This window comes from Varanus komodoensis, unplaced genomic scaffold (assembly GCF_004798865.1).
Source record: "Varanus komodoensis strain SLA01 unplaced genomic scaffold, ASM479886v1 scaffold53, whole genome shotgun sequence".
NCBI classification, from domain to species: domain Eukaryota; kingdom Metazoa; phylum Chordata; class Lepidosauria; order Squamata; family Varanidae; genus Varanus; species Varanus komodoensis.
This window is the reverse complement of record NW_025336126.1, coordinates 401920-418204: the sequence shown is the minus strand read 5'-3', so window position 1 is coordinate 418204 and position 16285 is coordinate 401920. Positions and strand designations below refer to the sequence as shown.

The 16285-nt window shown below is 44.3% G+C and overlaps 1 protein-coding gene across 3 annotated transcripts; it reads right to left on the bottom strand.

The window, feature by feature from the left end:
* Positions 1 to 787: 787 nt before the first annotated feature.
* On the bottom strand, positions 788 to 7620 carry ZNF629 (zinc finger protein 629). 3 transcript variants are annotated; one of them, XM_044448003.1, is made up of 4 exons: positions 7544 to 7620; positions 6273 to 6364; positions 5609 to 5702; positions 788 to 4416 (listed from the first exon to the last, which is right to left on the bottom strand). In XM_044448003.1, the coding sequence occupies exon 4, from the start codon at positions 4413 to 4415 to the stop codon at positions 3045 to 3047; it is 1371 nt and encodes a 456-aa protein (XP_044303938.1). In that variant the 5' UTR covers position 4416; positions 5609 to 5702; positions 6273 to 6364; positions 7544 to 7620; the 3' UTR covers positions 788 to 3044. The 3 variants fall into 3 exon arrangements, with proteins under 3 accessions (XP_044303938.1, XP_044303937.1, XP_044303939.1); XM_044448002.1 differs by lacking the exon at positions 7544 to 7620 and adding an exon at positions 7367 to 7514; XM_044448004.1 differs by lacking the exons at positions 5609 to 5702; positions 7544 to 7620 and adding an exon at positions 7367 to 7515.
* Positions 7621 to 16285: the final 8665 nt, after the last annotated feature.

Sequence of the window (16285 nt, the reverse complement as noted above, 5' to 3'; positions counted from 1 at the left end):
CCGGGGCTCAGTCCATTCTCTGTCACAGAGCTTCAGCCATGCCCAGGAGCCTGGTTAGTGGTTAGGTTTACTGACGGGCAATTTTAAGTTGAGGCTGTGATAGGGATGAAAGGATGATTTGAAAGAAGTCAACAGGAAGAGTGAAAATGTAACAAAGAAAATTCCTTAGCCATAGGGGAAAAGGCCAGGATCAGACAGCAGGAGGGAATTGGCACATCACATAGACAAGATAGCAGTACCCTTGTTCAATGGCTTCATGAATATTAACTAACACATCCCACATAGAAAATAAGCTCATGATAGTTCACCTGGGAGGGACAAAGTGGGAGAGAAGAGCAGGTATTGGAGCAGGTATTGAATAGGCAGATGGAAAAGACTGTAACCACCCAGTACCTTGGCAAATGAGGGAGAGGAGGGAAGAAGTGGGGGAAAGGGCATAAATATGGGATGTGAACACATGCTGGGCGAAGGGAAGGAAACACTCTGACTCCCTTTGTTGCAATAAAGTTAAAAAACTCTGTTGCCAAGGGAAAGGAAAGTGTTACTGACAGGCTGGCAGGGAAGCACTGCAGTTTCCTCTTCCCCAACCAACAAACCTGAGAGTGGCTTCCCAGCCAAGTTCGTGGGCCACATGTGCCACTATCTCTGTCAGCGTCACAACCAGTAACTATTGCTTTTGGCAGATTAGTTTTGGTCCACAAGTTCAGTTGATTAGGAGCCGAGGTACCACAGAAAAGAAACGTGATTAGGAGCCGAGGTACCACAGAAAAGAAACGTGACCTGTTCATTCAGCACCAGTTAGAAGTTTTATTGTTCTACTCTCCCTTGTAAAATCCAGATGGTGTGAGAAATGGCCTAGGCATACGCAACTGTGCAGGCAGAAGCAATTTCCCTCATCCTCCCTCTATGGCAACCCTTCCAAAATGCTACACAGAGGGTTGGTGAGCACTTAAAAATTGGACAGAGGCCCCGAAGGCAAATCCAGGATCCACGCCTTGCCTGCATGAACTTCAATTAAATCTGTATTAACTTGCACTTTTTAAAAGCATTCTTGTTTGCTTTGTTTCTGATGACACTGAAAGCCTTGCATTTAAGTGCTAGCCTGATAGGCAACGCCAACCTTGCAGGCAAGAGAGAAGGTGGGGAGCGCTGCATCCCACATCTATGGCTAGCGCAAAAATGCAGCAGGCTCCCGCAGGGAGACCAAAGGGCCCAGTCCCTCTTCTGGCAGCCTCCAGCAGGCTCATCCTCTCTGTGGGTTTCTTTACCAGTCTGGCATAGTTGTGCCATAGGCAGTTTCATCTTAAAAGAGGCACTGTTCTCCTGCCTCATCCAAAATGGCTTCTGTAAGAACTTGTATTAAATAATATGCAATTTAAAAAGCCTGCTTCCCAATTAATTTGAGGCATTTTCTTTATCAAAGTTCTTAGCCAAAGGGTGTGATTCTATGCATATTTACACGGGAAAAGCCCTACAATTCCAGCATTCCTCAGCCAAGTATTTTAAGGGTATGAGATCTCTCCAGCATTGCTCAAACAAAGCTCTTGCAGACTGATCCCAAGATCCAACATGGTGTCCAGTCAACTTTGGATCCTCTTGGCCACTGGTCTCTCAAAACACCAGCCTCTTAATCTTTTCTTAGCATTATTGCTTTTCTTACCTCTCAGAGGAGCTCTTGCCCAGAGCTCACATGACTCAAACACCCAGCTCTCTCCAGCCTTTGAGGCTCACTCAATTTCCCCTGAGTTCAAACATTTTGGACCAAACATTTTGGAGATGAAATAGAACAAAAGAAGATCAAGAGGCAACAAGGTATGTAAAACTCAAAATACAGTATTTTTGATTGAAACATTTGGATTACTTTTTAACATAGCATCTGCCTGGGAACCAATCAAAGGATAAGCCCAGGCAAGTATCAAATTTGCATATTTCCTCCCTGTCTTTTCTGGAGTGGCCAAAACACTTCTGTTTTAGATTAAGCACAGTTTGGCATTACATCTATACAGTACACTGTGGTTAACCTTAATTATGGCTTGTTGAAACACTATGTAATAAATAAATACTTTGTATTTGGTTCCTTTCAGCAAATCATAGTTAAGACTGACCATAGTTTATCTTGGTTCTGATGATATGGCAGGTTGATCTAAAAAGTCAATGGAAGTTTCCAAACTAGTCATTGCTCTGCTGGGCAGTGGGGTGGCTAGACTATGGTTTATTATTATGTCCAAACCAGCCCAAAGTGTAGTTCAAAATTTACATTTTCAAAATACAATTTTAAAAATGTGCTAGTTCTTTTTTTTACAAACATGCTGACTGGTTTAGCAGCCCTTGAGATCCCTTCCATGAAATCCATTGCTTCAGGGTTACTCCTTTCATAAGGAGCAAAAATATTTTGCAGCACCAAGTAGAATGTGAAGAAAAATAGCAGCCAAAGTAATTATTAACCCTTAAAAATAGTGTTATGCTACTGAAATTGCCATCCCCTTATATTCTCCAAATCTCATGTGGAGAAAAAAACAGAGGAAAGAACTTATTTCCACTGGAATTTTCTTTGAAAGTCTCTTAAGAGAGTTTATCTTTGCTGGTTCTCAACAGTGAAATGCCCCATGCTTTGTGGGTCTGTCCACAGCCTCCACCTAAACTATTTTACTAGTACAGGTGGTAGACGTATAATCTGAAGGCTAAATGAAGGGGATCTGCAAATGTATGCTTGGGGAGTCCCCTCCTCACAATGTCCTTAATCATAGAAACGGATTGGTGGAACAACTCTGCTTTCACCAGCTTCAGAGACGCACTATTGCCTGTGTGATGTCATCAGCAATGCCTTGCACAACCACCCTCATCTCAAAGCTATCCGGATGCCCAGCAACCAACTCACCGCAGGCAATGAAAAGGGAAAAGGCTGCCTTTCTTTACCACTGTGGGAAGCAAATGGTCAAGAACAAATGTGGACATACAGAAGAGAGTGGCAGCCCATACAGTCAAATCACTTGGAATACTATACTAAGAAGTACCACCTTAAGGACAGGCTCTAAATGGTCACCTCAGACAGAGAGAATGGCCATAGCAGAGGCCTCTTCCCCATGGAGCGTCTGATGGTCCATGAGCAGCGCTCTGGAGCCAAAGCTGAGCCCGCAGTCTGCACATGTGTTGGGTTTCTCTCCCGTGTGGGTTCTTTTGTGTTTGGTCAGAGTGGAGCTATCACAGAAGCCCTTGTCGCAATAGGGACATTTGTAGGGCCGCTCCCCTGTGTGCAGTCTCCGGTGGATGACCAGCTGCGACCACTGGCGGAAGGCCCGGCCACAATCCGGACACCCAAAAGGCTTCTCTCCTGTGTGAGTGCGGTGGTGGTTCAGATAAACTGAGCTCAGGACGAATCCCTTCCCACACACATCACACTTGTAGGGTTTCTCTCCTGTGTGGCTTCGCCGGTGGATGATGAGAGAGGATGTATCAGTGAACCCCTTGCCACAATCCTCACATTTGTAGGGTCGCTCCCCAGTGTGGCTCCTCTGGTGTGTCACTAGGTGGGAGCTGAGGCTGAAGCTCTTCCCACACTCCAGGCACCGGTGGGGCTTCTCTCCAGTGTGGATTCGCTGGTGCTTTTTCAGAGTGGAGTTCTCAATAAAGCTCTTCCCACAATCAGGGCATTTGTGAGGCCGCTCCCCAGTGTGGATTCTCTGGTGCTGAATGAGATGTGAACTCTGACCAAAACTTTTTTGGCACATGGGGCACTTGTAAGGTTTGTCCCGGGCATGGTACCTCTGGTGCCGAATCAGATTAGAGGCCTCACTGAAGTTGATCCCACACTGAGCACACCTGTAGGGCTTCTCCCCTGTGTGAATTCTTTGGTGCTTAATCAGATTGGAATACAGACTAAATGTTTTGCCACAGTCAGGGCAGGTGTGAGCCACTCCAGCCGCCTCAATGGCCGTGGCCTCTCCATTGCTGTCAATGAGGTAGGCCATCTCAGTCACGTGAGTTCTCTGGTGTACCCGAAGCCGGGCGCTCTCGTCAAAGCTCTTCCCACATTTGGGGCACTTGTAGGGCTTCTCCCCAGTGTGGATCCTCCGGTGCCTGAGCAGGATGGAGCTTCTGTTGAAGGTCTTGCCACACTCTGGGCATTTGTAAGGTTTTTCTCCTGTGTGGATTCTCTCATGCTCGGCAAGGTTGTTGCTCCGGGTGAACCTTTTGCCGCACTGGGAACATTTGTAGGGCTTCTCTCCAGTGTGGATCTTTTCATGCTGCACAAGGTTGGACGTCTTTGTGAAACTCTTTCTACAAATGGCACACTTGTAAGGGGCTGGCCCACCTAGAAGCTCTTCTATATGACACTCGTCGTCATCTATGTGTCCTCTTGCAGTCTCAGAAAAAACCTCTGAACTTTCAATCATCAAATCCTCTTCCTGCTCCATTCTAGGAGATAAGGAAGAGATTGGAGAGCAAATGGATGGATGTGAACAAGCTTCATAAAGATTCCATTCACTTAAGTAAGTCTTACTCAGTGGAGGAAGTTACCCTCTGCCTTTAATCCTCACATTGTTCCGTTATCTACATGAAGCCACTGAGTGAGGTCATTTGGGGATTTACAGCACAGTGTCAATGGTATGCACAATTGCTTATTCTCAGACCCATGTAGGCAATGGAAGCACTAAATCAGTACCTTGTTGAAATAATGGACTGGATGAGAGCCAATAAAGTGAGGATTCAATCCAGACAAGACAGTGGTACTGTTACTGGGTGGTTCACTTACCTATGTGATAGATACCTGTACTAGAGGGAGTTGTAGGACATTTGTAATTTGGTGTGGAGTGTGTGTTCTCTGATCTATCCTTGTCACTACTGGCACAAGGATGGATCAGTGGCTTGGATTTCTCTTTACCAGCTTAGGCTGGTACATCAGCTACAACCCAGTGGGGCAGATAGCTGTGCTTCAGCGAACCATACCCTAGTAACTTCCTATCTAGATTGCTACAATGAATTAAACATAGGACTGCTTTTAAAAGCAAGCTTGAAACTTTCATTGGAACACAGTCTGGCAGTAAGATTGTTAATCAGGGCTGGGCTTTAAAGCTGTTTCAGATTTTGATGTATTACTCTTTTTTTATTGCTATTTTGAACTTGTTTGTTCTATAAGCCACCTTGAGAACTTTCTGTTACAGAGTACCATATAAGAATTGATAACAAAGGCATGTTTCTATGAAGTAGCTTTGGCTGAGTATGTGAGGCTCATTTGAACTCATCTATACCCAACACTAACTACTAGACTATACTGGTTTGTGAGTTGGGAGGCTAATCGAGACTTTTAATGTAAATGTTTAACAGTATTTATGCTTAAAGACAACTTATTATTTAACAGATCAATCACCACGTATTTGGAGGCATAAAAAGATGATTCAGTTGATCGATTTTGTAAGAGTGACAGCAGGATGTGTAACTGATAAATATTTCAGATAGATAGCATTTCTGAATTTTTTGAATATTCATTTTTCAAAACAAAGGGCACAATCTTTTGGTTGATAAACACAGTAGAGACAGTCATAAGAGAGGCTGAATGCCTAGCTCCAACTTCAGAAACACAACCCAAAGGCAGAGTTGAGGGTCTGACCTCAGAGTGCCTTCACTCCATTCTCATAGCCAGAGTGTTCATTCTTGCTGACGGTTCAAAAGGTCATCCTTGGAGCCAAAGGTGTGTTGGCATTCTAGGCAGAGGGGAGACACACATAAGAGGAGCATGTGATATTGTGATATTCCATCACAATATGATGTATCCTGGCAGCATCTCATGTGCTGGGGAAAAGACTAAACAGCCAAAATCATCTGTCTAAATCTTTTGCAGGGCAGAAGAAGCACAAAGACAACCATTGTCTCAGCACTTCATCCACCTTCCAGTGGATGTCCATAATTCCAGGTTTGGAAGGCTATGGGCAATCAGACTGGATGGCACTGCTTGGAAAACAATTAAAATAGTAGTAAGGGTATGAAATTGGTTCTGTGCTTATTTTACTGTAGAATGCAATAAACATAATTTTTAAAAAATCCTCATTCATTCTCACAGATGTACAGTATATTTGGCTGAAGTTTAACTGTTCTAAGGTGTTCTTCCCTTATGCATATCTATTATTCGTGTATATACATCAACATCCCTATCTTTTCAGATTATAGGTACCTGCCTCATACTGCTTACAAAGAGTCAACCCAGATGTGACACAGACAAGGAGGAGGCAGTGCTAAACAGATAAGCAACACATGTTATTTTCAGTTGCTCTTACCTGAATTAGCTATCAGCTGATCTATCAGCAGGAAATTAGAATCACAGACTGTTCTAAAAGCTTCATGGCACAAGAAGGTCTTGAAGAGGGACCTAAATTCAGTAAAAGTTTTATGGCTAGAAAATGTAATACAGATTGATTTCTTAATATTAAAATCATCCAGCTGTTAGAAGAGAGAACTTTGATTGGAGAAGACAGTATTCTGACAGCTGCCTCCTCTCTTCCTCATTGGCCCCAAATTCTGCCCAGTGGCATCCCTGATCAGAAATCTCTTTTCAAACAAGCCACTAACTAAGCCAAGAACTCTTGGGCAAATTGCACAATTCATCAGTGTAAAGTTCTCAGTCTATAAAATGGAAACTGCAGGGATGTTTAACTTATGAGTCCTTGTGAAAGATGAATCAATTCCAGAAATCCTGGTGTTTAACACTTTTTAAGAAGTTACCCATATTAGTTATTATTTCGCATTCTCAGTCCTGTATCCAACTACAATATGCAGAACACTGACCTACATTAGAGAGTTGTTGTAGCTATTGCTAGTGTTTAAAGCATTTTGTGAAAAACTTTAAATATTAAGTCCCACCCCCCACTATATAACCTGTTTATTTTAAACAAAAGGCAGTGTATCACAAACTCTCAAAAAGAATCAGCAGCCATTTAACTAATACTGGAATTAAACCAGGCCAGAGAACTGTGGCAGCTCTTTTGCTAAAACAAGAATGCACATATCCTAATAAAGGCATATGCATATGACATGAAGGACAAAAATATGACATAATGTAATACATTCCCTAGAAGAGGGTTTCTTTACAAAAGTTTAACAGACTTCCCCTTTGTCATTTTGATGGGAAATCACTCTGTCGCTGATGAAAGAGAAGCCTCGGGTTGGTGGTCCTCCAGATGTGGCTGGACTCCCAACTGCCACCAGCTTCAGCCAGCAGGGCCACGGGTCAGGGGATGAAGGGAGTTGTAGTTCACCCACATCTGGGGGTCTCCTGGTCCCCCTGCGCCCAGTTTCGAAAGAGATGCTTTGCTTGTTCCTTTACAATGTAACATTTAAATGTACGGCGGGACGGACCAGGGCAGTGACCTACTAAGCATTGTAAGTGCCCCGTTCTCCAGCTCCTCCGTACCCCTTCCCTGTCTCATCACCCGGTCGCCGGGCCTCCGTTCCTCCGTCTCCCTCCGGGCGCCTCTCCGCTCCCCCGGCGACAGGGTCCCCCGCAGGACTCCGCCTCCATCTCCCCCAGCCGCCTTGCCGGGCGCCTTACCGAACCGGGGGGCGACTGCGACCGTGCCCGACCTCCCCCCCGCGGGACGGCTCCGGGCGAAGCCTCAGCAGGCGGCGGAGCGGCCGCCGGAGAGCGAAGGGTGGGCGGCGGGCGGAGGGAAAGGCGCGACCTGCACGGACGCCCCCCGCCCTTTTCCTGCGGCCGCCGCCGCCGCCATCGCGGGATCGGCGAGCGGGCCGACCGGGAGCCAGCCCACCCCAGGCACTCTGTGGTTTTAACTCTTTGCTCCCCACCATGCGGCGGCGGGCTGCTTGGGTGCCCTGCTGCCGCGCTTCGCCGAGGGCAGCCCGGGCCAAGTCAGGGGGGAGCCGGGCTGAGATTTTGCCCCATCCACACCAAGCACCTGGAAGTACCCCCGCGCCTTCCCTGCAGACAAGAAATACGTGGGCCTTGTGAAGAGATTCAGGTCATGCCCCTCACCGACACAGGGGACAAGGGATGAAATGTGGGTCTTCCACCTGAGGGCACCTCTCCTCTGAAGCCCACTTCAGCAAGCAGCTGCAAGGTTGCATTTGGCCACCCTATCGGGGTTGGAGGGCTTGTGGATAATAGCTCTAAAATTACTCTTCCCCAACACTTCTCGGTGTTGCCTTGACATAATCTAGATAGACTTTAGCAATGCTTTCAACATAGTGCCACACGACATTCTGATAAGCATCAAAAAGTGGACTAGATAAAAAATCTTTTAGGTGGATCCAAAATTGGCTGCTAAATAGGACACAAAGCGTGCTCATCAATGGCACCTTCTCAAATGGGATGGAGGGAACTAGTGGGGTGCCACAGGGTTCAGTCCTGGGCTCAGTGCTCTTCAACATCTTTATTAATGATTTAGATGAGGAAGTACAATGAAAGATAATCAAATTTGCACATGTTACAAAACTGGGTGGAATAGCAAATGCCCTAGAGGGCAGAATGAAGATCCAGGGCGATCGTGATAAACTTGAACACCGGGCTGAAAGCAACAGAATGAGATTCAATAAGGTCAAGTGCCAAGTCCTCCACCTAGGAAAAAGAATCCAAATGCATTGATACAAGATGGGAAATACATTACTTAACAGAACTGAAAAAGATCTCAGAGTAATTGTAGAAAATAGGCTAAACATGAGCCAACAATGTGACGCAGCGACCAAAAGGGCAAATGCTATTTTGGGATGCATTAACAGAAGTATTACTTCCAAATCACGAGAACTAGTTGTTCTTCTATACTCCTCACTAGTTAGACCTCATCTGGAATATTGTGTCCAGGTCTGGACACCAAGATTTAAGAAAGATGCAGAAAATTTGGAAAGGGTCCAGAGGAGGGCAACAAAAATGATCCAGGGTTTGGAAACACTGCCCTATGAGGAGAGACGGAGAGAATGGGGTATGCTCAGCCTTGAGAAGAGAAGAGAAGACAAGAGAAGACAAGAGAAGACTGGGGGGGGGGGGGACATGATATTCCTCTATAAGTACCTCAAAGGCTGTCACAAAGAGGAAGACCGAGATCTCTTCTTGCTGATGCCAGAGTGTAGGACACAGAATAATCAACACAAGTTGCAACAACCCAGATTCAGACTGGACATTAGGAAAAGCTTCCTCACTGTCAGAGCTATACAACAGTGGAACCAACTGCCTAGAGAGGTGGTGGGCTCTCTCACACTGGAGACATTCAAAGAGAAACTGGACAGCCATCTGAGTGGGAGGGTGTGTCCTGAAGCAGCAGGGAGTTGTACCCAATGGCTAACCCCTTCCAGCTCTACCATTCTATGATTCTGTAACAGGAAGTACCATATTAGGTAACATATCAACCCTGACTGCTCTTTAGAGAGCCAGATACTGAAGATGAAACTCAAATACTTTAGTCACCTAATGAGAAGGAAGGACTCAACCGGAGAAGAGCCTAATGCTGGGAACAATAGATGGCAAAAGAAGAAGGGGACGGCAGAGGATGAGGTGGCTAGATAGAGTCACTGAAGCAGTCGGCGTGAGCTTAAGTGGACTCTGGGGGATGGTGGAGGACAGGAAGGCCTGGAGGAGTGTTGTCCATGGGGTTGCGATGGGTCGGACACGACTTTGCGACTAACAACAAACAACAATGCCTTCAATATGCTATAGGTCCTGCAAGTCACAGTTATGGAGCCATGCACTTTGATTTATAAATGAAGGAGCACTTTTACTGTGCTTTTGCTCTTTTTCACAGAATTTTAGCAGTGGGGTCTTCAGAAGATGGTATCTTTCTACTGCAGACCTCCTTTGTTTTCTCATCACTTCTGTCTTTTTCTTAGCATAGTAAATGCATTCAGAAATACATGGTGCAATACTTGCCCAGCGCCATCTCATTGTTAACCCTGCCACTCCTCCATTCAAAAGCATCTTGAGTATGTAACAACCACAAACTCTATTTTGGGTTGGCCTTGTTTCACTTTCTATATGCTTGGCTGTTAGATGCAATTTAATTTAATTTAAACAAACATTTATATCCTGTCCTTTCCGACGAACAGCTCAGAACAGCTTATAACGATTTAAAATTACAATAATACAATAATAAAACAACAGATATAAAATCAGTATAAAACAGTACATCATAAAACTAAGGGAAAGAGAGGAGGAGGAAAAGAATAGAAAATGTGACTGTGGGAAAAGATGATTAAAATCTAAAAAACTTAATTATTAAAATGATGGTTGAATAAAAAGGTCTTTACCTGGCGCTGGAAAGAGTATAAAGCAATGATTGTCAAGACGATAAATACCATAGTGTATGCAATCCTCTGGTGCATAAAGTACAAGGTCAGTTTCAGAAAAAGTATATTTCTTTCCAAACATATAAGCTACTAAAATAGATGTATGAAAGAAGCAGACCCTATAGAAATGGGTCTTAATGGCAGTCCATTTTGGAAAGTAGATGCAAACAACACACACACACACACAACACTTGTGACAAGAAAAAAGCTAATCACAAAAAGAGCCTGTTTTATTTTACATTGTTGTGCTTTTGGGACGATTGCTAGGGAACCAAGGTTGTTTTTTCTTTGTTTCAACCATATTTCCATTCCTGCCTCATTCAGATGTATACCTTTGATCAGAAGTGGGGAACTTGTATCCCTGCAGATGCTTTGGCAGCAACTCCTGTCAGTCCTAACCAGCATACTTTGTGGTGAAGGATGATAGGAATTGTAGGCTAAAATATCTGGAGAATCACACATTGCCCATTTCACCTGTTGAATAATTTTTGGCCTAGACCTCTCTTTCATACCTACCTAAAACTACAGATTTCCACCCATGGACCCCATTCCCTTTCTTTTGGACATATGGTGGCCCCCTAGAGACCTTATCAGAATGTCTTATTTCAAAGAGTTGGACACTCTACAAAGAAATATCCTTTCCTTTAATCCCATTAGAGGGATTTTTTTTTTTTTTTTTTTTTTTTTGCTTATCAATTGTAAACACAAGCAGGACTTCAGGGTTTTTGGTGTCTTGTTGTCGTTACATGCCATCAAGTTGACTCTCAGTTATGGTGACCTTATGAATGAACGCCCTCCAAAATGTCTTTTCTTGACCGCCCTGCTCAACTCTTATAAGCTCAAGGCTGTGGCTTCCTTTTTGGAACTGAGCCTTCTCATATTTGGTCCTCTTCTTCTGCCTTTGACTTTCCTTAGAATAATTGTCTAATCCAGTGAGTCTTGCCTGCTTTACTCCAATGAGTCTTTGTCATGATGTGCCCAAAGTCTTCATTGTTTTTGCTTTGATCTGAGACCCACTTGTACATCTTTCTGTCAGTCCAGGATATTCACAAAGCAATTCTCCAGAATCATGTTCTGAATGCACCGATTTTCTTCCTGTCAGCTTTCTTTACTATCCAGCTTTCACATCCATACATAGTGATCAGGAATAAAGTTGTGCAGATGACCTTGGCCTTGGTATCCAGTGAAATGTCCTTACATTTGGTGATCTTTTCTAGTTCCTTCATTGCTGCCCTTCCATGTCTCAGTCTTCTAATTTTAGCAGTCTTCATATGCAATGATGATTGAGCCAAGATCTGCAAAAGCACTCACAATTTCAGTTCTTCATTATTGATTGTAAAGTTGTGTAAATCTTCTGCAGTCATTGTTTTTCTTGTTACGAGTATTCATCTGCAGCTATGCTTTTGTATTTTCACTTCTTTCATTTTCATTAAGAGTCCTTCCAATTCACTGGTGCTTTCTTCAAGTAATACGGTATTATATACATATCTTGATGTATATTTCACTGGTTTTCACTCCTCCTTTCTTGCTTTCCTGATATGTTCTGCATACAGATTGAACAGATAAGGAAATAAAGTAAACCCTCATCTGAAACTTTTGCCAATAGGAAACCATTCTTGGACACTTGCATAAAAGTTTTAAATTTGTTCTTCTACATCTGTTGTTGAAGTATAGATGTGAATGATGGCCATGCTGATGGATTTTCTGAGAGTTTTGATTGATACTATTCAGTCAGACTTTGCATTATAGCCCCTTGCTGTCTGTGCTACATCTAGCCTCAGTATTAGAGCGATTACATTTCTTCTGAGTTTTACATCTCCAGAGTAAAACACTTTGTGTTTGCCTAACTGAAAATATCCCATTTCCATCCACTTTGTTCACTCACACCAGGTACTGTGATGTTTAACTGTTTCATTTCTTGCTTTAAAGTTTCACTTTGCTTTAATTCATACGTTTCATATTCCAATGATATGCAGCACTGTACTTTCCTTTCATCTCTGCACATGGCAGCTACCAGATCTCTTTGATCTCGTCGTGTGTCAAAGTGGCAGTGCTATTCATACTTGCTCTTTGCTCCTCTCCAGTAGCTGGTTAGGTCTCATCTTATGGCACTCTCTTGTCGTAGAGTTTTCAGAAGTGTTTCACCTTTGCCCGCTTTTGCACAGTACTAACTGCAGTTACCTTGAGCATCCCTGCCGTTGGAAAATTAGAAGAATCCTCTCCGAGTGTTTCCTTCAGCTACTGCTGCTGTCCAGCAGCTGCCCTTCAGGAGTTTCCCTGCCCCATCATCATTCAAGAGACCGATTCTCTTCTGCTGATGTGACTGTTAGTCCTTACATGCAACTGGGGTCTCAGCTTTCACCATTCTGCTTGAATGACCCTGCTAGGAGACCAGATCAGTGAGAGAATTTGGCTTCCTGGTGGTGCTGCTTTCAGCTTCTCTGACACTCTCAAACTCCCTCACCATGTTATGGTGCACTTCCGGGGAGGATGGGTAGTAGCGATAATAGCCTTTTTACTTCTGGCCTGTAGGACAAATAAGAATGAACCAGCATCAGCTGGCAGAAGTCACAGAAAGACAACAATAGTTTAAGGTCACAATAGGTCACAGCTCCAAAATAGTTTTGAAATAGATCCAGACAGAAGTAGCCTTTTAAAAAAATTTCCGTTCACTTAAAACCAAAGTTTTGGAGAAAGGGTGAAAATGGCCCCTACTGGCAGGCACTGACATTATCACATGGTTCCCCAGCCACTTCTAAGTAAGTTTGTATTTCAAAAGTTTTTATTTTGGTGTCTGTGTATGGAGGGAGCACTCTCTTTTTTGCTTTTTATATTAGTTTTGCTGCCTTCTGTCTGCAGGCCCTCCAGTCTGGTCAGGTCCTTATGACCAAGCTGAAGGGGGCAGCTGATGTGAACAAGAATCTGGATCATGATGTGTCTCTCCCACCTTTTTACAGGCCACAGGCATCCTGTCTCAACCCAACGGGTCTTTTGAGGATGAGACAGTTGCTGTCTCTATTTCGGTAGGAGATTAAAGGGGAGGCACTGAAGGCGTGTCTCTCCACCCACTGTAGGGTAGTGGCTTGGAGACTGAAAGGCCATGGAAAGTGTGAATTCTTCATAGTTTACCAGGTTGTAGAGTGAGGAATACCATGGGCTAGAAGTCATTTTGGGCACAGTAGGATAAATTGTTTATGAACTGGGAGGATGTAAGGGTTGTATGCACAATTTGTTTTTATATTGAATTGATATTCTGCCATTTTGCTAAAGACAGCTCATATGCATTCCATATGACTAAAAACACAATCATAAATAAAATCACATTCACACAAATTAAATGCCCAATTACAAACATAGCAATAAAAGAATAAATGGCACCAGAAAATTTCTGAAAACTCTCCAGAAATATGTCATCTTATATGCTAAAGGCTTCCCTGAATAAAACCATCTCTTTCTGCCATTGGAAGGACCACAGGGGAGGGATCAATTTAGTTTTACTTCATAGGTTGTTTTAGGGGCTGGAAGTGGGCACCACAAAGGCCCTGCTGTACCCAGTGAGACTCTAATGGAGGCAGTGCTGAGAAAAGCACCTTCCTTGAAGGAAGTAAATTTTGGATAGGCTTCTTGAAGGTGGGGATAAAGAACCGAAGGCCATAACCCTTCCGTAAGCCACTTCACCTTTTCTCCAACCACCAACATTTTGTGGTTTCCCAGTCTTTGTGCAGTTTCTTCCCTATTCTAAAAAGATGAAATGCTCTTCTAAAGCTTAATTCCTAGTAGTAAGAACTTTAAAGTATGAGGGTATTTTTAGTATAATGGTATAATACCCTTTGAATATTCCACATGGTGCTAAGGCCTGTAGGACAAAAACTTGGCATGCTTTCCTTGCTTTTACAATAGCAGGCTACGTCCCTGTTTTCATACGTGACATGCTAGAAGGCAAGGTATGGCAGTCATGGTTACGATAAGGGACTATCCATAAAACATGGCACATGCATATGGGAAAGGCAGTAGACAGGTTGAGACAAAAAAGGATTAAGAAGATGCTGACACAGTACAGATTCTACAGAGAGTCCCTAGGAAGTGAGCATGATGTTAACTCATGAAACAAACAAGTGATTCTTTAAGGAGTCAGAACTGACCATTCTAGTTTTTAACCACTGACATCAGGATCAGCAAATCCACCGTTGTAGGTTGTACAGAAGAGAAGCAAAAGAAGACCGGATTTATGGGTGGTTAAGTATTAGTGCAAAAATAACATTCTGTATGTAACAGGATCTTTTTAGAGATTAATATTTTATCATATAAGGAATGCTCATTCCATACCCTGCTGTTTCAAAGAAACCCAAACAACTTTCCCATGTTCAGCTGCATGTATCATAAAGAGCCTCTTGATGCGGGTAAAGGAGGAGAGTGCAAAAGTTGGCTTGAAACTTAACATTAAGAAAACTAAGATCATGGCATCCGGTCCTCTCACTTCCTGGCAAATAGATGGGGAAAAAATGGAGGTAGTGACAGATTTTATTTTCCTGGGCTCCAAGATCACCGCAGACAGGGACTGCAACCAAGAAATTAAAAGACGCTTGCTCCTTGGAGGAAAGCTATGGCAAATCTAGACAGCATACTAAAAAGCAGAGACATCACCCTGCCGACAAAAGTGTGTATAGTCAAGGCTATGGTTTTCCCAGTTGCAATGTGTGGCTGTGAAAGCTGGACCATAAGGAAGGCTGAGCGCCAAATGATTGAGGCCTTTGAATTGTGGTGCTGGAGGAGACTCCTGTGAGTCCCCTGGATCACAAGGCGATCAAACCGGTCAGTCCTAGAGGAGATCAACCCTGACTGCTCTTTAGAAGGCCAGATCCTGAAGATGAAACTTTGGTCACCTAATGAAAAGGAAGGACTCCCTGGAGAAGAGCCTAATGCTGGGAACAATAGATGGCAAAAGAAGAAGGGGATGGCAGAGGATGAGGTGACTAGATAGAGTCACTGAAGCAGTTGGTGTGAGCTTAAGTGGACTCCGGGGGATGGTGGAAGACAGGAAGGCCTGGAGGAAAGTTGTCCATAGGGTCGCGATGGGTCAGACACGACTTCGCAACTAACAACAACAACAATCATAAGTAACCCACTTTTCCCATTATATATTATTGCTGGGGCCATCTGATCGTTATACCCTTGCCCCTGTTTGCCTGCCTGCCTCCCTCCACATGCTGGCATCTGTTGGCTCCAGGTACCTGAGGGCCTTTGGGCCAGGCACTGTTGGAAGTAAGAAGGATGGTGGTCTTGGGCAATCATTCCCATGGACTGCTGGCTGCAATCCAGACAGTCTGGAATTGGAAAGTAAAATATATTTCAGTGAGATTGGAGAGGATGGGCTAGAGCAAGATTCTGGGATGCAGGAGGAGGAGGGGGTGATTATCTCAAGGTCTCTGCTTTGCAGAGACAAGCAGTTCCTGGGAATCACCAAGATGTACAGCCAATGGGAGGTGTCCCTGAGGATGAGGGATGCTCAGATGCAGACCAGGCCCTCCCTGTTCTCCACCCCATGGGAAGGTGTCAGCAGAGATGGGAGGCCCAACTGAATGAGCAGCAGACAGAGAGGGGGTGTGCTCGCCTTCAGAGAGCCCCTCCCGAGGGGGTGGGCCCAGGCATGTTCATAAGGAGAGTTCCTGGAGGCAAACACTGGATTGAGCTCAATAAGCCACTCTGTGCATGCTCAGAGATCCATTCTGGGTGATTCGTATTTGGGAGCAATAAAGAAAGTTTTGTAAGGCAAATAGTCTGTGGTGTTTGACTGCCTGGAGGAGGAGCCCCACCTCATGACAGGCACCCAGAAGAGACCCTCTTCCTCAGAGAGTCTGCTCTATGACTCCATTGCCACCAGCTGCTCTTGTCCTCTTCTCTCTTGGCATCGCAGCTACTTGACAGGCAGAGGGCCAGTGCGCAAGCAGGCACTGGGCTCAGGCTACCCAATGACCCACATCCAGGGTTGCGCTACAGGTTT

Bases quoted from the DNA above. Each gene is read 5' to 3' on its own strand.
- ZNF629 (XM_044448003.1), bottom strand. From the start codon at position 4,415: ATGGAGCAGGAAGAGGATTTGATGATTGAAAGTTCAGAGGTTTTTTCT.